The sequence below is a fragment of the Ursus arctos genome, unplaced genomic scaffold, assembly GCF_023065955.2.
Source record: "Ursus arctos isolate Adak ecotype North America unplaced genomic scaffold, UrsArc2.0 scaffold_33, whole genome shotgun sequence".
Taxonomy (NCBI): Eukaryota; Metazoa; Chordata; class Mammalia; order Carnivora; family Ursidae; genus Ursus; species Ursus arctos.
In genome coordinates, this window is record NW_026623019.1 from 17476946 (window position 1) to 17500108 (window position 23163).

The 23163-nt window shown below is 43.6% G+C and overlaps 1 protein-coding gene across 1 annotated transcript in view; it reads right to left on the reverse strand.

Annotated features, from left to right (window-relative positions):
• GNAQ (G protein subunit alpha q) overlaps positions 1 to 23163 on the reverse strand; it is a 304957-nt gene that overhangs the window by 13634 nt on the left and 268160 nt on the right. The window contains exon 6 of the mRNA XM_026518812.4: positions 8248 to 8401. Within this exon, the coding sequence (XP_026374597.1) occupies positions 8248 to 8401 (154 nt within the window). The remainder of the gene's footprint in view (positions 1 to 8247; positions 8402 to 23163) is intronic.

Consider the following 23163-nt stretch of genomic DNA (forward strand, 5'->3'; position numbering starts at 1 on the left):
CAAAGCACAAAGGAGAATGTCCTCGGATAGGGGACAGGAGCACACAGCTAAGAAACGAGAGAGAGTACTATCTCGAATACCCGATAACATCCCCAAACATTTGTTTCAATCCGGCAACCTTTAGAATCCTAGACGTGTCTGAGAAGGGAAATTCAGTTCACTGAAGATGCAATCCTTCCCGTTCTGTGAGCCAGCACTCCCAGACGCATGTGGGACAAGAGGAGGAAAACTCCCTCCTTTGAGGGTGTGGGTATCTTCACAGAAAGCTACGAAGCTGAACTGAACATTCATTTTTTAAAGTAATCACCTTTCTGAGGGAGCTTTTCGAAGTACAGAAACCCTGCTGACTGAGAACCACTGCAGATCCTATGTTGATAAGGTAGTTTAACGAGCAGTCAGGTTGTTACGTACGTACATCGTGAGAGCAGGAACTTCGGCTTTGTGCCCTTCTCTGTGCCAGGTCCCGTGTTAAAGGACTTACTTATGATTCTATTCAATTCTTTTCTACTTAAGAAGAAACTGAACAGTTGAATAGTCTAAGCCAACAATGACCGTAAGAGGCAGAGCTGGAACTTGGCGACATCCAAAGCTGTCCTCTTAACTTCTATTCACCTAGATCTGAGTTTGACACACTTTCTCTGTAAAGGACCAGAGAGTAAGGTTGCTTCTGGGGCAAGATGGTGACATCGGAAGACCCTAAACTCCGGGACACCCCCTATCTACACCTGCTGTTAGAGCAAATCCTCTTGAAGAACTGAGGGCCGACTGAACAGCTTCAGTACAAGAGAGGGAGAGGCCACACAAAGAACGGTAGGAGAGATGAAGACACGGGGATGAGGGGAACCCCAACCCGAATGCTACAACGGTGGCAGAGAGGGACAGTAGTGAGGCTCTGTGAGCAGATCTGTCTGTCCATGGGCACACAAAAAAGTGCTGCTGGTTATAAGGGCAACTAGCATGTAAAGGGACTAGCCCTCAAACCTGCCAAAAGGGGGGGGGGGAGCTGCTGGCACTCTCCTGGTCGGAGGGGCAGGTGAGTGCCACAGCTGATGTACCCTCCACCTCGGCTGTAGCGGCCCTGCCCGGGCACCGCGGGGAGCCCTGTGGGAAGCACCCTGGGATGCCGAGACCTGCAGCCTGTCTTGGCCCCAGCCACAGTGCCCCCTGGGAAACCCTGGCTGGCACCTACTTGAACATCAGCTAGCCTCCCAGAACACACACACCACAGGCGGTGGTCTCAGGGCTACAGCCGAGGTGGTAGGAGCCTAGAGTGTTCCGGTGTGCTTCACACCCATGTCCTCTTGGTGTGATGGCTAAAGCTGTAGTGAGCATGAATCGGGGGGTACCACTGTGCACGGCGCTGGGGCCACCTTGGTGGGAGGGCGGGGCGGGGGTGTGGGCTAGGGGCCCAGGGCTCCCTGAGGCAGCAGGCCGGCTCGGGCACCCCTAGCCTACTCCCTCCAAGGTGGAGGGTACATTAACTGTGGCACTCACCCGCCCCTCCGACCAGGAGCCAGTGCCCTGGGACCACCACCTGTGCTTAGAGCCCCAGGAGCCCTAGCGCGCACCTACTTCACCTTCAGTTGTCCTGCCTGGGATACGCAGGCTTGTGTCCGCTTCAGATTTAACCGTCCTGCCAAGGCTCCCTCTGCATGAAAAGCCCTGGGATCCCCCAGCTTGCACTTGCTTCAGATCTTGCTATTCTGCCAAGGTGCTGGAGCCCCAGGACTGCCCTAGTCCATGCCCCCTTCAGCTCCAGCCATCTCAGCAGGGCAATCCCAGCATGGAGTGCTCTGGGATTCCCCGGCCCATGCCAGCCACAGCTCTGGCCAAAGTCACCAGGCACACAGGGTCTACGCGGGTCCCCCAGACAACCATACACGAGACTATTCCATCAAGTTCAGGAGAAACAGCTGTTCCACCTACCTCACAGAAACAAACACAGAAAGTCAAGCAAAATGAGGAGACAAAGGAATATGCTCCAAACAAAAGAATAAGACAAACCTCCAAAAAAAAACTAAAACCGAGCCAAGCAATATGCCTGATAGAGCTGAATGGTTATAAAGATGCTCACTGGCTTGGAGAGAAGAGGGGAGGAACTCAGAACGTCAATAAAGAGAAAATTTATTTTAAAAATTCGAATTGAGGGGCGCCTGGGTGGCACAGCAGTTAAGCACCTGCCTTCGGCTCAGGGCGTGATCCCGGCATTATGGGATCGAGCCCCACATCAGGCTCCTCCACTATGAGCCTGTTTCTTCCTCTCCCACTCCCCCTGCTTGTGTTCCCTCTCTCGCTGGCTGTCTATATCTCTGTCGAATAAATAAATAAAATCTTTAAAAAAAAATTTGAATTGAATACAATAACAAATGAAAAATACACTAGAGGAGATACAGTAAACGTATGCAGGAAAGCAAATTAATAAGCAAGGCAGGGTGGATGGAAAGCACACAAGCTGAATGAGAGGAAGTTAAAGGATCTCTTGAACAATATCAAGCAAACATCTGCATTACAGGGCACCAGAAAGAGAAGAGAAAGAGACAGAAAAAGTAGTCGAAGAAGTAACAGCTGAAAACTTCCCCACCTGAAAAAAACCACCAGACCTTTAGGTTCAGAAAGCAGAGAGTCCCAAACAAGATGAGGCCCACAGACACAATAATGAAATGGCAAAGGTTAAAGAGAATTTTAAAAGCAAGAGAGAAGCAAAAAGTTATGACTGTGAAAGGTAAACCCCTTAAGTCTGTCAGCTGATTTTTCAGCAGAAATATAGCAGGCCAGAAGAAAGTGGCATGAGAGATCTGAAGTGCTAAGAGGGAAAAAGCTGCCATCAAGAATATGCTACTCGGTGAGGTTGTCATTCAGAACTGAAGGAGAGATGCTGAGTTTCCCAGACAAAGGATAAAGGAATTCTTCTAAGAAATAATATTAAGTGACTTCTTTAAATGGGACGGCCATAATAGAAGAAAATTATGAATAAAGAGATGTAAAATGGGATTACATACACATAAACTGTGGAGGAAGGAGTAAAAAAGAAGTTCTTTTAGAATGTGTTCAAACTTCAGTGACCATCCACTGGAACGAGACTGCTATATACTTAGGATGTTGAATAGGAACCTCATGGTAACTGCAAGCACAAAACCTGTAATGTGGAGGCACAAAACAGAAGCAAGCCAAGCAGAACAGTACGGAAAGTCATCAGCCACAAGAGAGCAAATGCAGAAGAAAGGAACACAGAATGATAAAAACCAAACAAAATTTAACAAAATGGCCATAAGTACATAGCTATGAACAATTCTTTAAATGTAAATGACCTAAATGCTCCATCAAAAGACATAGGGTGGCAGAACAGAGAAAAAAACCAAGCCCCCTCTAAACACTGATTACAAGAGACTCATCATTTCAGACCTAAGGACACATATCAACTGAATGTGAAAGGACAGATAAAAATATTCCATACAAATGAAAGTGAAAAAAAAGATGGGATACCAATACTTATATAAGACAAAATAGACTTTAAAACCTAGACTGTAACAAGAGACAGAGGGCATTACACAATGATAAAGAGGTCAATCCATCAAGAAGGTAAAACAATTATAAATATTTATGCACCCAACACTGGAGCACCTAAATACAGAAAGCAAATATTAATGATATAAAGAGAGAAACTGACAGTAATACAATAATACTAAGGAACTCTGAAACCCACTTAACATCAGTGGATACATGATCCAGGCAGAAAACCAACAAGGAAACCCTGTTTTCGAACGACACATTACATGAGATGTATATAGAAATATATACATGTATAGATATATTCAGAAATTCTATCCGAAAACAAAAAAATACACATTCTTTCCAAATGCACGTGGGACATTCTCCAGGAGAGATCACAAAACAAGTCACAATATATTGAAGACAACTGGAATCATATCTTGCATTTTTTCTGTCTGCAATGATATAAAACTAGGGAAAAAAAAACTGAAAAAAAAAAAAACAAACACCACATAGAGGCCAAACAACATGGTACTAAATAACCAATGGGTCAATAAAAATAATCCAAGAGGAAATTAAAAAATACACAGAGACAAATGAAAATACAAAGGGCCAAAATCTTTGACACACAACAAAAGCAGTTTCCCAGCAAAAGCAGGGAAATTTATAAAGATACAGTCTTACCTCAAGAAACAAAAATCTCAAACAATCTAACATTGCACCTATATGAACTAGAAGAAGAACCAAGATAGCCCAACTTTAGTAAAAAGAAGGACATAATAATGATCAGATCAGAAATAAATGAGACTAAAAGATCAATGAAACCAAGAGCAGGTTCTTTGAAAAGATAAACAAAATTGATAAACCTTTAGTCAAACTCGTAAAGAAACAGAAGTAACAACCAATTACAGAAATACAAAGGATTATAAGAGACTACTACAAAAAATTATATGCTGACAGACTAGATAACCTGTAAGAATTGGATAAATTCCTAGAAACATATAATCTTCTAAAACTGAATCAGGAAGAAGCAGAAAATCTGAACAGATTACTAGTAACAGAATAGAACTCGTAATCAACTCCCAACAAACCAAAAGTCCAGTACCAAATGGCTTCACAGGCGAATTCTACCAAACATTTAAAAAATCTCTCTTCTGACTCGATTGTATTAATCTATTACAAAAATAGGAGAGGAAGGAAAGCTTCCAAATATACTCTACAAGGCCAGCATTACCCTCCTACCCAAACCAAAGTCACTACAAAAAAAAAACCCCTAAAGGCCAACATCTCTGATGAACTTAGATGCAAAAATCAACGAAACGTTAGCAAACCACATTTAACAATACATTAAAAGGATCATTCACCATGGTCAGGTGGGATCCATTCCAGGGATCCAAAGGTGGTTCAATATTCACAAATCAATAAATGTGATACACCCCATTAACAAAATGAAAGATAAAAACCATATGACCATCTCAAAAGATGCAGCAAAAGCATGTGACAAAATTCAACATCTGTTAACGATGAAAACCCTCAACAAAGTAGGCTAAGAGGGAACATATCTCAACATAATAAAGTCCACATATGAAAAACCCACAGCTAATATCATACTCAATGAGGAAAAACTTTTTCCCTAAAATCAGGATGTCCACTCTCACTACTTTTATTCAATATAGTACTGCAAGTACTAGCAATAGCAATCAGACAAGAAAAAGGAATAAAAGGATGCAAATTGGTAAGGAAGAAGTTAAACTGTCATTATTTGTACAACATATTTCTATACATAGAAAACCCTAAAGACTCCACTGAAAAATTAGAATAAGTAAAGCTGCAGGATACAAAATTAGTACACACAAACTGGTTGCATTTCTATACAATAATAATGAAGTAGCAGAAAGAGAAATGCAGAAAACAATCAAATTTATAATTGCACCAAAAATAATAAAACACCTAGGAGTAAACTTAATGAAGAAGGTGAAAGATCTGTACTCTGAAAACTATGAAACACTGATGAAAGAAACTGAGGATGACACAAACAAATGGAAAGATTTTCCACGCTCCTGGATTGGAAGAATTAATATCCTTAAAAATGTCCATACTACCCAAAGCAATTGACAGATTCCGTAAAATCCCTATCAAAGTACCAAGGGCATTTTTCACAGATAGAGTACAACCAATCCTAAAATTTATATGGAAACACAAAAGACCCCGAATAGCCAAAACAACTGTGAGAAAGAACCACAAAGCTGGAGGTATCACAATGCCAGATCTACTACAAAACTGCAGTGATCACAACACTATGGTACTGGCACAAAACAGACATATACATCAATGGAACAGAATTGAGAAATAAACCCACACCCACATGGTCAATTAATCTGTGACAAAGGAGGCAAGAATACACAATGGGGAAAAGACAGTCTCTCCAATACATGGTGCTGAGAAACCTGGAGAGCTACATGAAAAATAATGAAACTGGACCGCTTTCTTGCACTATATACAAAAATAAACTCAAAATGGATTAAAGACCTAAATTTGAGACCTGAAACCATAAAACTCCTAGAAAGAAACACAGGCAGTAATCTCTTTGACCATGGCTTTACCAACGTGTTTCCAGCTATGTCTCCTGTAGCAATGGAAACCAACCCTATCAAAAGTATACTAAAATAAAAAGCTTCTGCACAGTGAAGGAAAACTTCAACAAAACAAAACAAGAAACCCCAACCAACTGAATGGAAGTTGATTTTCACAAATGATATATCTGATTAGGGTTTAATATGCAAAATATATAAAGAACTTACAGATCATCTGATTAAAAATGGACAGAGGACTGAATATAGACCTCTTTCCAAAGAAGGCATGCAAGTGGCCAATGGGTACATAAAAAAGCTGCTCAATATCACTAATCATCAGGGAAATGCAAATTAAAACCACAGGGAGGTATCACCTGACACCTGTCAGAATGGGTAAAATAAAAAACACAAGAAACAACAGGTGTTGGTGAGGATGTGGAGAAAAAGGAACCCTCCGGCAGTGTTGGTAGGCCTACAGACTGGTGTGGCCACTGTGGAAACAGTCTGGAAATTCCTCAAAAAATTAAAAATAGAATTACCATATGATCCAGTAATTCTACCCAGCAAAAACAAAAACATTAATGTCCAAAGATACATGCACCCCTGTGCATATATTTACAGCATTATTTACAATAGCCAAGATACAGAAACAACCTAAGTGTCCATCAACAGAAGAATGGATAAGGAAGATGTGTTATGTACACACACACACACACACACACACACACGCTGGAATATTACAGAGCCATAAAGAGATCATGCCACTGAGACAACATGGACAGAGATAGTATAATGTGAAGTGAAATAAGTCACAGAAAGACAAATACCGTATGATTTCACTTATGTGGAATCTTAAAAAAAAAAAAAAAACAGACCCGTAAATATCCAAAACAGATGGCTGCCAGAGGGGAGGGGTTGGGGAGATGGGCAAAATGAGGGAAGGGGAGTGGGAGATAAAGGGTTCCGGCTGTGGAATGAATCAAGTCCAGGGATGAGAGGTCCAGCATAGGGAACACAGTCGCCAATGCTCTATGGTGACAGAAGAGTGCTACCCTTGCGAGCACTGCGTAGCATCACGCATGGACTTGTTGAATCACTATGTTGTAGACCTGCAACTAATGTAACTTTGTGGGTCAACTATATTTCAATTAAAGAAAGGGCCCAAGACAGTAAACATTTTAGGTTTTGTGGGCCATTCAGTTGGTCACAGCTCCTCCACTGTGCTGTTAAAGCACAGAAACAGTCAGTGTGTAAATGAATGGGTGTGGCTGTTTCAATAAAACTTTATAAAAACAGGCAGCAAGCCATAGTTTGCCACTCCTAATCTAGATTCCAGTGCGTATGGGCGGACGTATGTGTCCCCTGCCATAAAAGCTCTTTGGGAGCAGGGGCTGCAACTCGCTTGGGTCAGAGAGGTTTGGTGTGGGTGCATTTTGTTACCCATCAACAAGGATTTCTCAGAATGGCTGGGCGTCCTATGCAGTCATTGAGGATTTCACAGTCTAGCTGGGTAGATAAGATGTGTTTGTAAGGAGTGTTTATAAGAAGTAAATTATGCAAATACATGCCAGTACTGACGCAGGTGCTATGGATTCTAAGTGCTATCGGGAGAGTGTAGGAGTCGGGGCCGTCCCGAAGGACGACAGGACTATATCAGGCCATGCAGTGCCCTCCCCAAATAAATATTTCCTACCACTCATCATGTGTCCAGTATCAAGGATCTATTGTAGCCTATAAAACAATCACATGAGTTTGATCCAAAAATGCTGAGAGATGAAGTGACTTGATGATGGTTCTACAAAGTATCAAAACTGGGACGTGAACCTGGGTAGAGTGATTTCAGAGCATGGGCTCTTGACACAAAACTGTGTTTTCTTTGCATAGAGAGGCAAGAGCAGCCTGTGAACAAAAGAGGGAACTACACCATTGTTCAAAGCTGTGGGACTGCTCCCTCCTCTGATACACTTATTTCCAAACACGTAAGTTGTTTTCTTTTGCTATCGCTTTCAGCATTGTCAGGGGATTGAAACATTTCAGGTCCTTAAAGAGCAGGGCGAACAACTGTTTGTACTTCATCAATCACACAGACAGGCTTTGCAGGCAAAGGCGGCAATGATGAGTGGCACCGTGTCTGCTCTCGCATTGGCTGGGGGGCCAAACATATCCCCGGCTACTGCTGACTTACCATCATATTCCGGGAAGTAGTCAACTAGGTGGGAATACATAATTTTCTCCTCTAGAAGATCTTTCTTGTTCAAGAATAGAATAACCGAGGAGTTCTGGAACCAGGGATATGTGATAATTGTTCTAAAGAGTGCTTTGCTTTCCTCCATTCGGTTCTGAAAAAGAAATCAGAAAAACAAGGCATGGATTAGATGATTAGTCCATCTGTGTACTGTTTGTTTTGGAAGTGCAACCCATCTTCCGCAGGCATTCAAATGTTAGCTGCTTTTATCAGGATTGACATGCAAAGGGTTCATGACACCCATCAGCTCTTTCATTAAGTAAGCTCTCAGATTGACAAGCTGGTGACCAGCTCTTCCTCCGACAGACACACTCACCGCTAGGTCATTCCCAGCCCCAGGTCAAGAAAAGGCAGCAGACTTGGGAGAGTCCTCCTTTGCCTGGGGATACAAAAGCCTTGGTGCACAGGAACACTTCTTCCTGGCCATGCAGAGAAGACTTTCCAGCCCCCCGATTTAGGGATATGTGTGATGACCAAGTTTCTGGTAAGTGAAAACACTGCCTGGGATTCAGCCCACCTCCACTGCTCCCAGGGGGGAGCCTGGTGGTTTAAGCCACAGCATCCTATCCCCATGGTTCCCAGCTTGCTTCAAAGCAGGGCCCCCAATCCAGGCCACACATTACTTGGAACATCACGTGGTCATCAGTTTAGCCAAGCAGCTCAACTGGTCCCATCAACCCCAGGACTTGTGCTGGGAACTCTGGAAGAGAGAACCTTGATTTCATGCAGAATGTGGATGAGGACTCATGTACCCGTAAGACTTCTGACAACCATCTTGAAACAGAAAAACCAGGTCCTGCTCACCTGCTTTTAACTACTTGGTCAAACTGTGCCTGAACTTGGTTCTGCCTCTGGATTTTCAGCAACATCAGCCAGAAGGTATCCTTTAGTTTTGACGCTAGTCTGAGCTGTGTTTTTCTGTTTTTATACAAAATACTTACAATGGATATACCTGGATACATCCCCCCTCCCAAATTTCCAAAAAGAGATGAATGAATAAATGATATTTCAGGGATGACCATGAAGACTAGGGGTTCAAGCTGTTAACATTTTCTGCTCAGAGTCTGACTTCGTGATGTAGAAGGTTCCCTAAGCTTCATAGCACAGGATTACAAAGGCCAAGCGCACTCTCCTGCATAACCTTTTGACTGCAGTTCCAGAAAATCTCCAGGAAACTCAGTTCACCAAGGAAAATTTTCTAGATATTAAACTGTCTTGTTCTTTCCTTCTGTAAAGTGTGCCAATTCAAATTACGTTGATAAGACCCACTTTTCAAAAAGAGACCTTTCCCAAGTCTTGTAAAGCAGATGATCACCAATCTCTTCAACCTTTAAACTTCCTGCCTATAATTGCTTATTCAAATACTAATGCACTGTGGGAGTGAAAAAGGGAAAGGTGACTTCATGGCTCAAGGGACAATGTTTATTTCACTGCATACATTTCTCTTTTATGTAAATAATATGCATGGCTTTGAAAAATATATTTCTATCTATATGCCTTTTACTGGTTATCATCATCAGTGGCAAAATTTTAACCCCCAGAAACAATATTCACTAAGAAATCATGTCTGGAGTCTATGATTTTATAGGGTGAAAATTTCAGGACTGAAGGGCAGCAAAGGCCCTAATAAGAACTAAAAGAATTTTAAAAGACTCTAAAGAAGGTTGAATTAAATAGTGACATCCCTGATGGAAGAGTTAACATTTTTTTTTTCTTTATGGCTAAAGAAATTCTAGAAAGGCATACTGTGGTCTTCAAAGAAGACCTGTTTAAAAGGTGGGTATGGGCACACTGGCATCAACCAGTGAGTCTCCATTAGAAACAGTTACTATAGTTAGCATTCTCCAGAAAGGATGTGATGGGACCCCCAGGGCCAGGGCTCTCTTTGGCCCTTTTCTGGTTGGAGTCCTTCAAAGGTACGGGACTAGACCCTGAGAGGAGACAAGTAAAGGGAGAGAGGTGCTGAGTTCATAGTAAAGGAGGTTCCTGAGATCTAAGAGTTTCAAGACTGGACTAGATGGAACTCCCAAGCTCCAGGTGGAGTCTGCTGGAAAGGACCTCGTACCAGCCTGCAGGACGGTGGCCAGGAGAATGGACTGAGCCCAGCACCATGTTCCAGGGATGACCTGCCCAGCTGGTTGTCCATCTGTGCCCAGTGCGACTGCACTCAGGGCCACTCTGGAAGTAGGGCCACTGACTGGACTGGTCTCACTGAAGCCCTGCCTGTGTGTGTAGTTGGGAGCCCCTCTTTGCTATTTACCATTTACCATAACCTGTGTGTGGACCGGGACTGGAGCTTCTGACTTGGGGACAAGCTGGAGAGCAACCAAGTGGACAGCGGACCGGCAGGGTCCGTATCACTGTACCTCTGACTAGGTCTGCAAGCTCCATCTCAGCCTGGGCCCCGGGAACCTGTGTTCTCACTTGGCCCTCCAGGAGATTCCTCTCCAGCTCAGCTTTGTGAAGCACGGGGCTCCAGGAGGGCTCCTCCAACTTGACGTGTATTGTGACAACTGGGGGACCTTGTTAAGACAGGGATTTGGATTCAGTGGGGGTGGGGCCCGAGACTGTGCACTTCTAGCAAGCTCCCAGATGGGGCTGCGGCTGCTGCCCAGGGCACACTAGCAGTTGGAAGGTACAAGGCAGGACAAGGACAAATTTCATTTTTGCGTAAGAAGTGCAGGTCCTGTGATGCAAACCTAACCACGCCACCTTCACTCTTTTTAGTTTTTGCTCAGTTAAGATCCTGACTGAGCGCTCTGAGCAGTCATTTACTCCACAGTGAAGATTCCTTATGGGCCATCCCCCCGTCCGCCCCGTGCCACGGGGGAACGTGTATAAACCTGTAGGCTACACATCGAAGCCCCTGCACTAAATCCTAAATGAACGAAATGAGATTTTTCACGACGCCTCACAAGATGGTGGAACGTTAACAGCAGGAGGCATAATCCCTTTGCTCAGGAATATTGCAATCCGTGGGGGAACAGCACGTCCCGGAAGGCTTGGTGGCACTTGCTTTTTAGGAACTTGCCAGGCCATGGGATTTCAAGAAGGAAACGAAACAGCGGTGCAGGGGACGCGTGGAAGACTGACGAGGAGAAACAGTGAGGTTCTGTCCGCCTCTCAAGACAGGCTTAGCGGCGGTCTTTAGGTGGGGGTGCTCATCACAGCCACCTTCTCTTGGCGTTTGAAGCAACTGAGTCAAAAACGATTCTAGTCAAGGTTTTACTCTCCCAGACACAGCTCCTCATGACTGGAGCAGGCCCGGCCTCTGCCCATGACTGAAAAAGACTCTTGACTTCTTGGCACCCCAACCTACAACTTCTCCCAAACTGAAAGCAAGTGTCTTTCCCAATGAAGGGTGACAAGAGGTGACGAAGCTGGAACAGAGGACGCAGAGAGAGATGCAGCGGCATGTGAGGACAGACTGAGGACAGGCCGCGAGGGAGCTCGGTGCCTGAAGTTAAATGTGGCCCCAGAAATGCCAGTCTTGCCCAGACCACACTTGATAGAGACTGAATGTGTTTCTCCAAAACTCATGTTGAAACCCTACCCCCTGATGTGATAGGTTTAGGAGGTGGGGCCTTCGGGAGCTGATTTGGTCATGAGACTAGAACCCCCGAGAATGGGATCAGTGCCCTTAGGAAAGTGAAATCCTAACCCCCAATGTGATGATGTTAGGCAGTGGGGCCCACAGAAGGCGACGAGGATCAGTGCCCCTGTAAGGTGCCAGAGAGCTCCCTCAACCCCTCCAGCCATGTGAGGACACAGTGAGGAGCCAGTCCTCTGAACCAGGGAAGAGGCCCTCACCAGACATCGACACTGCTCGCACCTTCATCTTGGACTTCCCAGCCTCCTGCACTCTATAAGCCATCTACCTGTAGCGTTTTGTCGCAGGAGCCCGAAAGGACTACTAAGACGATGCCGATCAGGTGAGTTACTCCTCCTGGGGGCTGGCACCGATCAAGGGGTAACACCCTAAACTGAAAAGCATTCACCCCTACCCAGGGCCCTGGGAGAAGGACCGGCTCCTGCTCTCTACTCTGTAATCACAGGCCAAAGGCTGTGACCATGGAGTGTCCTCCCCTGCAAGATCATCAGAAAAATCCCTGCTCAAACCACCAGTGAGGGGTCTTACACACCTCATCTTCAAATACTTCAAATGGATTCTCAAGACCCCCAATCTCCAAGCAAACACTGCTATTTTGTGCAATCCCTGCTAACCCATGGCTCACACGGCCTCTGGGTAAAAGCCCCGAGGTCCTCATTCAGGCACTCACCACTCAGCACAGCCTGACCCCAATGCACACCTCCAGCCTGAATTCACTCCTACACAAATGTTCTCCTCCCCACAAAAACAGACTCCGTGTCACTGCTGTCACACAGACTGGCTGCACGTTCCTGACTGTGGCCAGTAATGCAGTCCTCACTCCTAATCCTTCAAGGCCCAGATCAACAGCCCCTGCCTGCCTCCAGCCCCCCGACCCCCGCCGTGCACACACTGTCCTGTTCCTTGTTTGCCCACTGTTCCTGGACACACACAGGGCTTGCTATAAGCTGGGAATGAAGGTGCGCTGGATGGTGTCCTGGAGGACAGACTAAGACAGGAGCATTAATGTGTGTTTACAGGTCCACGTGTTGCACCCGTAAGAGCGGGAAACAGAAGAGGCTGGGGTCACGTGAGACGGAAAGGTTTCACTGGGGAAGGCTTAAAAGCAAAGGTAGTTCTGAGTTGAACCTCGATGGAGCAGAGATTACAAGGAGGAAAGGAGAACAGAAGCAAAGCCAAGGAGAATCTGAACCCACCACGTGTGAGGAGGTGTGTGGGAATACTGTGTAGGGTAGCTCATCAGGGCTTCTGATGGCTGTAACTTGGGCATTAAGAAAAGTCTCCACATTGAGAACAGGAAACATTTCCTCCTCATCTGCATCTTAAGGCGTAACATGCCAACTTCTCCGAGCCTCCGTCGCTCCCTTCATGTAACCTGCCGTGTCTGCAGTCCTGCTTTTTCCAGGGCTGGCAGGTAGTAAGTTCGCACAGGAAACCCCACCAGACCGCTCACGTGTGGCTTAATGAGAGGCAGTTATTTGCCTGGAGCTAGGAGGCCACTGCTTTCCTTTTGGCTCTTGTGCAAACCTCCCTTCCCTGGAGGAAGAGGCCGGATCCCGTGGACATGGCCCAAGAAACCAACTGGAGGCTGGCTTTGTTCAGGCTCTGACCTGGCCCCAATCCCTGCATGAAATATTACCAGTGGGCCCGAAGGGACACTCCACCATGTCTGCAGCCTTTGTGGCCCTGTGGCCACAGAGAGCTGATGCTGGCTCAGGAGGCCGCGGCTCCTTACTAGCCCCTGCCAAGCTGGCATGTCCTTTGGCAAAAGTTAGCATCAAACCAGAGATTGGAACATCCGTTTCTAGGACTTCTTCAACTCCTCATTATTTTGCCAATACATCCATGTTCTCATAAAATCCACTTTTCTTTACCAAGACCCTTAACTCTTGTCTCTGATATAAGCCACCCCCTTGCCTGCCTCTCCCCGTGGGTATTTTTCCCTCAACCACACTGATTTACATTTCCCATGAGATTTAGAACGCAGCCTTGAAATGCAAAACTTTACAGTTAAGACATAAAAATGCACAACAGTTCACTGAGGGCTGATAGTCCTCCATCAGCCGGACCCAGCTGTCCCCCCAGGTCCCGTGTACCCTGGAGAAACTGGGGTGAAGCTTTCCAGGGCTCAGAGATGCCCTTCAGTATTGGAGATACAGACGAGCTGAGTGATCCCCAAATGCACTAGTAAATGCCACAAAGTGGCCAGGGGGCTAGGACTCTGTGTTCACAACTGGTGTGCCCAACACTGTGATTCCATGATCCCTGGACTTTCTGCTAACAAGGCCAAAGCCACACGCTGGACTTAGGTGCACATACACGAGCGTGTCTGTGAAGTACCACGCACTGATGACGCTTTACGATATTTCTGGACCCAGGTCTTCAGAGTTCCAGGTTAAGACACTGCTGGCCACACACCCACACTCCACTGCGATTTCGGGGAGTCCCCAGGGCTTCCTTCTATCTACTGGCACAAGATGGAGAATGTGCAGCCAAGGGACCCTACACTGGGGACCTTTTCATCGACACCATTTCTGCTTCTGACACTGATCTGGAAAGGAGATCATCACAACATAGGATTTTATGCTTCAGGAATTCCTACAACACTACATTTTAAATACCACTCTGCATTTTGAATTGCTCGGGCAAGCTTCACGAGTTCTTCTCAGATGTAACTCATTCAAGAGGACCTTATAAATCAACCCTACTCAGGGTCATTATTTTAAACAAGCAAGCTAGTTTTAATGGAATGACCCACGATAATGTAGAATTTGAATTAAAACGGTCATTTGTAGCTCATCAGACACTGAATCCTTTTTTAAAACACTGGAAAAATTCACATCTCTAACAGGGAATTAGGAAATGTTCTTTCAGATATTTCATTGGTATGTGTCAACTGGGTAAATAAACACAACTCAAAAGACAGTGACTCCGAAGCCTTATGAAAAAACATTTGCAAGCTGGTCTTCTGCATATTTCTTTCCTCCCTTGATGACTTAGGAAAAAGCTTGGCGTGTCGGATTTGGTGTCCCCAGCAGTTACGTGTCCTATCTGATGTCAGTGCTAGGAGAGAATTCAAAACCCGTTCTGTGCCAAGCTCCTGTTGTTGGTGGGTGGTGGGGGAGGGAAGGGCCAGTGCTGTGGGCTGGGGACCTCAGCTTGAAAGGTGGCTCTGCCTCAAATACGTGTATGACCTTGGGCAAGTGACTGGACCTCGGTTTCCTCCTAGCTCCCCAAAGTTTGGGAGGACAGAAAGAGACAACGCATGCAAAGTGCTTAGCTGCGACCCCAGCACACGACAGCCTGCGATGATGGCCACTATCAGAGATGGCAAATCGCTGCAAAGGAACCTCTTGGTAAGGCAATTTGCTTACCTCGAATCCTTGGCCAAACTATAAATCCAGCAGAATCTTTCTATTCCCTGGAATTGCTAAAAGTTAATCTATCCATGTTTTCAAGTCCAGATTTGATTTATAAGAAACTGGAAAATTGTTCAGGTTTCTGCCAGTTGCCCACTTAGAGAAATGTTTCTTCCGATTGTCCATACATTAAGGGGGAGTATCTTCGAAAGGCCTAAAATGTTCAATACTCTCAACCCCAGAGCAAACCAAGAACACAGATACAATATATAAGTGGGGCAGCTGGAATGACAATTAAAGACGGCACCCTAGCCTTTCTACCTCTGCTATCCAAATCAGACGGTGGGAGTAGAAATAACAAGGATACAAAACACAGCTGGACAGACAGAATTTCCGCCATAATTTTCGTAATCTTTGCAAATCTTTGCAAGTGATTATTTGAGATCAAATTTGGTCTACACTCCAGGCTTGAAGACAGCTCCTGAAGGTTTTACTATTATAATTTCTGCCTATGAGTCAATGTATTCTACTGTACGGGATGTTTAGAGAAGCAAAGAAAGAGCGTATTTGCCTGTTACCTCCAGGTCTGAGGTTTCTAGGCAATGAGATGAGGGGACAGACCAGGCCCTTGGGAAGTGAACTGATGCAAACCAGGGTGGGTTGTAGGAGAAAAGTGGGGGGAAAGGAGGGGCAGAAAGAGAGCCTGGAGGGAGACGGTCAAACCCTCAGGCTAAAGAGAACAGAGGGCCTCAAGACAGGCAAGAGAAAGCCATGACAAAAGTTTAACCCCTCTGATGTGGAAGCCCTCGGTCCCAGAAACCTAGGGAAGATGGGACTATGTCCTTTAATATTTTCTAGTGTTTTCGTTCAGTCGAGTGATCAAGTAGCGGCCTCCTTGCAAACACTATTTTACAGCACACTGATCTTTCTACTTACAATTATCCTATGCTCCATCGTCCTACTAATTTCATGCTACATGTCAGTGACCCAACGTCTATCCTTAACTTATATACATAAATTCCTTCTCTTATACTACCCCTCACTTACTGAGTCAGGATTTTGGTATTTAATGCCTTGAGTATTCAGGTCATTGACTTTTCCATTTGTTGACCTTCGTCCCATCTCTCCTGTACTCCATTCATACCCAATAGCCCGAGTCACCGTCTTTGGACAGTTCCGCCAGCGGTTCAGGAGAGATCACCACTTCCTTGCTCTCGGACATGATGCCCCATGGCCAAAAGCAGCTGTCCTCACACACCCCACCCGTGCTTCTCAAAAATTGCTCTATCATACCACAAACTTAACTCCCATATGCTGTCACTTTAATTGTGACTCCCTGCCCTCCACTAAATACCTAGGCACCAGATAATTTCCCTTGCTGGTTCACCAGGCATTTCTTCCAGCCTAACTCTCATGAAGACCAGTTAACTCCCATATTTCAAACTTGTTTAAGTGGATGACTATAATTTCTTTGTTTTTATTAGAGCTAATTGGAGAAGACTCACAAATTTTTTGCATAATTAAGATATATATTTACCTGCAAAGTTTAGACAGAAGAATAACTTATTCCACCTCTCAACCTATCATTAACTCCTTGGGTTATGTCCCCATTCACATAAAATATTTCAGCAACAAACTTGGGGGGCCATGCACTGGGCCAGCCATCAAAAGCGTCAAGGAAACAACCGGACAGACCTACAGAACGTGGCTAACTCTTGAGAGGCTGGCCTCTAACTCTGAGACCCCAGTGGATCCATCAGCACGTGTCAAGAATCCAGAGGTGCAACCTGGCTGAATAAGCCTATGTTCCCACTGCATCAAGGTCATTAGCTCATTTACTGAGGTCCACTTGGTTATCTCTTTGCTAGATTTAGCCAGAACCAGATACAAATTAACTTAAAATGGATAACAAAGAAGAAAACGCGGATTATTCCCACAGACATGATGACTCTTTTCTTTGAGCATCATTTTCAAGACACAGGGGGGCGTTTAATGTTCAGTCAGGGCTAAAAGGCTCCATTTGTGACCCACTTGTGTGGAACTGTGAAGAACAGCAAACAGGAAATGGTGGTACGGGAATTCTGAATTATGCTGTGTGCAAACTTTTCCAAGGCTGAATACCAATTCCATGGTGCCCCATTCCCTAAGGACCTAAGTTTCTGAAATTCTGATCTGACCCGAATGTGAACAGCAGGAACAAAAATAACTCTAGAGAGAAAATTCCAGTTGGCTTTCCCCAAGCTATCCTATGTTCATTTTCTACACTTTAAAAAAATATTTAAAATAAAGCCTAGTGATTTTTTTTCCATTATAAAATTAATATGGTCATGGTAGAACATTTAAAAACTAAAAGGAAAAAAAAAAATCCCCTGGTTGAACTGCCCACATAAAACTATTGTTGTTTTTTTCCAATTTTAACTTTTTCCAGTCTTTGAACTATGTGGCTTTAGGGGTTATTTTGTATCAGTGCTGTCTAAAAGAACTTTCTGAAAGAACGAATTCTCAACATTTGCTGCAACATGGACGGCACTGGAGGAGATAATGCTAAGTGAAATAAGTCAAGCAGAGAAAGAGAATTATCATATGATTTCTCTCATCTATGGAACATAAGAACTAGGAAGATCGGTAGGGGAAGAAAGGGATAAAGAAAGGGGGGTAATCAGAAGGGGGAATGAAGCATGAGAGACTATGGACTATGAGAAACAAACTGAGGGCTTCAGAGGGGAGGGGGGCGGGGGAATGGGATAGACCGGTGATGGGTAAGGAGGGCACGTATTGCATGGTGCGCTGGGTGTTATACGCAACTAATGAATCATCGAACTTTACATCGGAAACCAGGGATGTACTGTATGGTGACTAACATAATAAAAAAATCATTAAAAAAAAAAAAGAACTTTCTGAGATAATGGAAAGCCATTTTTGGGCCTGTACTGTCCAACTGAGAAACCACAGCTGCCTGTAGCTACTGAGCACTTGAAGGGTGGCTAATGCAACTGAGGAAGTAACTTTGAAATTTTATTTAAATGTTAGTCATGTGGGACCTGTGGCTACCATATTAGACATGCACTTATAAAGGACTGTGATTATTTTGTATATAAAATATATCCTATATTTTGCTTTCAACATATGATATCTTAAGCATTTTTCTGTTTTAAAATTCATAAATATTTGAAGAGCTTCATAAAGTTATGGTGTGCTTAACTAAATCCCTATTGTAAAAATTGCACTATTATAAATATTATAATTTACAACTCTGTATATAGATTTTCATCGTGAAATTTTCTTTTTTTTTAACTTTTAAAAAATTATTACAATTTTTTCTAGAGAGGGAGAGCGCATACAAGTGGGAGAGGGGTAGAGGGCGAGGGCAAAGAATCTCAAGCAGACGCCACACCCAGCGCAGAGCCCCACACAGGGCTCCATCTCAGGACCCTGAGATCATGACCTGAGCTGAAATCGAGTCAGATGCTTAACGGAGAGAGCCACCCAGGTGCCCCTGAACATTTTCTTTATAACGGCACATCAAAGTACGTTACAAAACGTAAGGCTCCTGCTAACGGCCTATCAGACGGCTTTCTAGAGCGGGTGAGTGACCTCAGGCACCCTGTAGTAGTGGGTGCACCTGCTCGTTTTACCGTTCCCTCTCAGGAAGACAGTTCTAGCCTTTCCAAATATTTTTTATATCGAATGGCACGTGGCACGAAAGGATATATCACACGACAGGGTGAAAAAAATGATAGTTCACTGTCCTGGTTTGAATTTCTTTGGTTATCAGTGAGGTGGAACATTTTCCAGTAGATTTACTAACTGGTAGTATTTTCCCTTTTTGTGAATTGTCTGCTCATGCCTTTGCTAATGAAAACTGGTCATGCTTTTTGCTCTTAGTGTTTAGTTATGGGTTTGTATGAACTCTTTATATATTGCAGTTATTAAGCATTTTAGTTTTTCTCAATTTTTGTCATTTTGAATGTTGAGCGTCTCAAAGAGGTTTTCTGGAGCATGTTTGAAATCAGATTAAATAGCTCTGCTATTTCTAACTTACAAAAACATTTCTATGTTGTCATAAATTCCCACTGGGGTCTCTTTTCCTTAAAGCCAACTCGGTTTTCTGTGCGAGCCAGCCTGGGGAACTTAAGTCCTGGCTCAACCCAAGCAAGTGTTTTGCCATCTGGACCAGAGCTGTTGCGAAGAGCAAAGTGCACCTGAAAGTCAGCTTTTTTTTTTTTTTTTCCTGCTTGTCCACTTTCTCATTCTATGGTTGATTTGAATAGTGACTTGACCGAACTGCTGGAGAACATGGATGAACAGAAGTAGAGATAGGCCCTGGGGATGTTGTAGGGGTAAGGGATTGAAAAGGATGATACAACTGAGCCTGGAAATCCTGAATGGCCTGACAAGGTCTGAGGAGGACCTGATCCATCTACCCAACCCAGTTCCATACACATGGGTACATCAGACAGAATCTGGGCAAAATTCCTAGTGTGTGAGTCATGCCAGGAGAGTCTAAGTCTAGGGAACACAGGGATGACATAAAATAATCTAAACCAATTTGGTAAAATATTTCCCTTAGTGCCTCAAAATGTTTTTTATCGATGGGTCAGTTTGGCCCAGAAACATGTGGTTGCCTCAATTCTTTGACAAATACAATAGAGTGACATCGGTGTGAGGATAAGAATTTCGTTTGCCATATGTCCAAAGAGATAAGCTCAAAGGACTTGTACGCATTTCTGAGCCCTTTTCAATGGGGTACCACGTGACCTGGCCTGTTTGTGATCCCGTACACTCCGAAGTTTGCATCATAATTCTCTGCTTTTACCCTCCAGAGACGGCGGGTGAATGGCTAGAATTTCCAATGAGAAGGATGAGACAGCGGAGAAAAATGAAGAACTCAGGTAGCGAATCTGAGTGTATGGAACTGAAGGATGGCAGTGAGCAGATGAACGGGTCAAAGGCCAACAAAACTAAGGAGAGAGGACGTGTGACCTGTTGGCATGGAAGTTTTCTCAAAGGAATATATAAAATATTCTGAAAATAAGTCCCTTGTGAAACGAGCTCGGTGCATCATATTTCTAAGGTCATTTTATATTTTCAAGCAATAAATGATTTGTCTTACAATTAATAGGGTTTTTTTTGGTCTGACTTTCAGGGATAACATATGGTGAAAGTTTTCAGACTCGGACGTGTATTTTTGGCTACAGGAGTGACATTATTTATTTTATATAAAGTTTAATAATATTCATGATAACAACTAACATTTGTTTAGTACGAATATACACCAGACACAGTCTGAAGCACGTTAGTGTCTAAAAGGGTTGGCAAGCTTTTCTGAAAAGGGCTGGATAGTAAATATTTTAGGCTTTGCAGGCCACACGGTCTCAGATGTAATTGTTCGGCTCTGCCAACAGAGCAGGAAAGCATTTATAGACAATACATAAATTCATGAGTGTGGCCGGGTGCCAACAAAACTTTGTTTTGGACACTGAAATGTGAATTTCGTAAAATTGTCATGTGTCAAGAAATACTATTCTTATCTTGATTTTTTTTCCCAGCTCCTTAAAAAATGTAAAAACCAGTCTTTGCTTACAAGCTGTACAGTACAGATAGCGGGCTGGATCTGGCCTGTGGGCTGTCGCCTGCCGGCCCTTGGAGTAGCACAGTATTTAATTCTCACGCCGAATCTGAGCGGCAGGTGTTGTGATTCCTATTTCCTAGGTGAGGAGACTGATAAAAAGCTAGTTAACACACACTTACTATGTACTTAAATAACTATCATGGCCATTTGATTTATTAGCAACATTTCAATTTATACACACACACACACACAAGTTGCAGTGTATTTACTTACAACTTATGTTCAGAGAATTGGTAATGCAGGATGTGAAGCACATATACGCGGAAATAAAAGCAAAAAGAAGGTTTCTCCCTATAAATCTGTCACATCTTTGAGACTTAATTTTCCCCCTAACTTGTTTCCCTAATCCTTGGATAACGAGTTTCTAAATTTATTTTCCTTATTTTTTTTTAAGCAAAAAGCATTGCTTTTTTCCTTTCCACAGCACAGAGAATGAAACATAAGAAAAAGAATCAATATCTTAATTCACTTGCTCAATTTTTAGCGTGAGGGCTACTTAATTTTTATAGGCCTATTTACCCAGATGTTGCACACATATAAAAATGCCTTTGCAGATGTTTAAGTACCACACAGCTGGTATTGTGAGCCAATACAATTCTTGTGAAATAGCCCTCATTTGAAGATGAAGATCTATTTTTCATGCTACTTTAAGGAGCTTAAAAAATAATTCTACAAACATTCTTGGTTAATAAGATGCTAATAATAACCTGTGTGTAGATGACTCTGTTCTTGCTTTTACTCCTTATTCCTCCAGATGACTGACAAAGGACAGGGAGGGCAGGGACTATGAACATGAAACACTCAAACCACTTGGGTTTGGTTTCTACATCTACTAAAAGGTATGATTATAGGATTTGGGGGTAAAATTCTGTTGTCTGCATAATCTGCAGTCTTCAAAGTTTGATTCCTGTTCTCTTACCAGTGGTTCTATTTACAGTGCACCCTAGAACAAGGCTCTGGCCCTTTCTAAAAGCAATGGTTACTTCTTAAAAAACCAGTATCCCCATCCTGAATGACTTATTGGTTGGCAGAAGACATTCACCCTAATACATGTGGGGTGACTCTGAAGATCCCTCCTTGGAAAACTATAAAATGCTCAATTATGTTTTGTACTAACAAGCTTGGAAGCAGTAGGCTTCCCCCACACCCTGCTTTTAAAATTCCCAGTGTTCTGTATCATGTGCACATGCCAGTAATGGAGAAGGTGCATAGGGTATTATAAAATTTACAAAGAGACTAAGTATTATCTTTTCAGCAACAAAAAAAGTGTTAACTACACCAACAAAAACCTGTGGACTGGTTTTAAGTGTTAGAATGAAAAGCTTCAATATATTACTCTAAAGGAGGGTTTTCTTCTCTTTACTCTTTATTCTAATAAAAATTCGCTGATTTCAAAACATTCTTAATAAAATGTTTTTATGCAACATTTGCAATATGGCCTCAGTACTACATCAGGCAGGCAGACAAAAAAATAAAAATAAAATCTCCATGTTCTTCTATGTACAGAAAATCGCACTCTGGGTGTCATGAAGGAAGTAAAATAACTCTTCTGAAGCTAATAACCAAATGAGATCAGGGATATGTCCAACACAGACACCTTTAGATATAACTAAGTGAAACATTAAAATCCCACAAAATCAGGTTATTCTACCATGAAAGAAAGGAGGTGTTTGGGGTGGGGTGAAAGGATAAGTCAGGTATTATGAAGAAAGCAGAAACCTTTGAGAGACCCAAGGAAAGACCTGGAAAGAACAGCACATGAGCAAACACCAGTCATTCACGTGGGAAAATCCATGCCTGTGGTCACAGACACACAACTGCTAGACTTTATCGCTGTGTTACCATGGAGACTCAGGCAGAGAGGCCTCAGGGCTGGCACACAGCCTTGAAAGCATGCATCTGATTTCAAACCTTTGAGGTGAAGCAACTCTTCAGGTACCCAGATAATATAAATGTGTTAGAAAATCTATAAACTCAACCAGTACAAGTGTGCTGGAAACCTGAGAAAGGACTGGAACTGCTTCTCTTGTTGAAACGGACCAGACAAGGGAAAAGGACACAGGTCTCGAAAGTGCCAGAGGCAGAGTGAGGCAGTAAGAGTTCAACCTTTAAGGAGGGACGTGTGCTGCAAGTTTATGGTGGATGTCCACGTTGGCTGATCGTTTTTTCTGACTGATTAGTACCTGTCCATCCTTGTTAAATTCTTAGGACCCCTGGGAAGTCTTGTAAGGCTATAAGCTGTATGTTTCATTCAG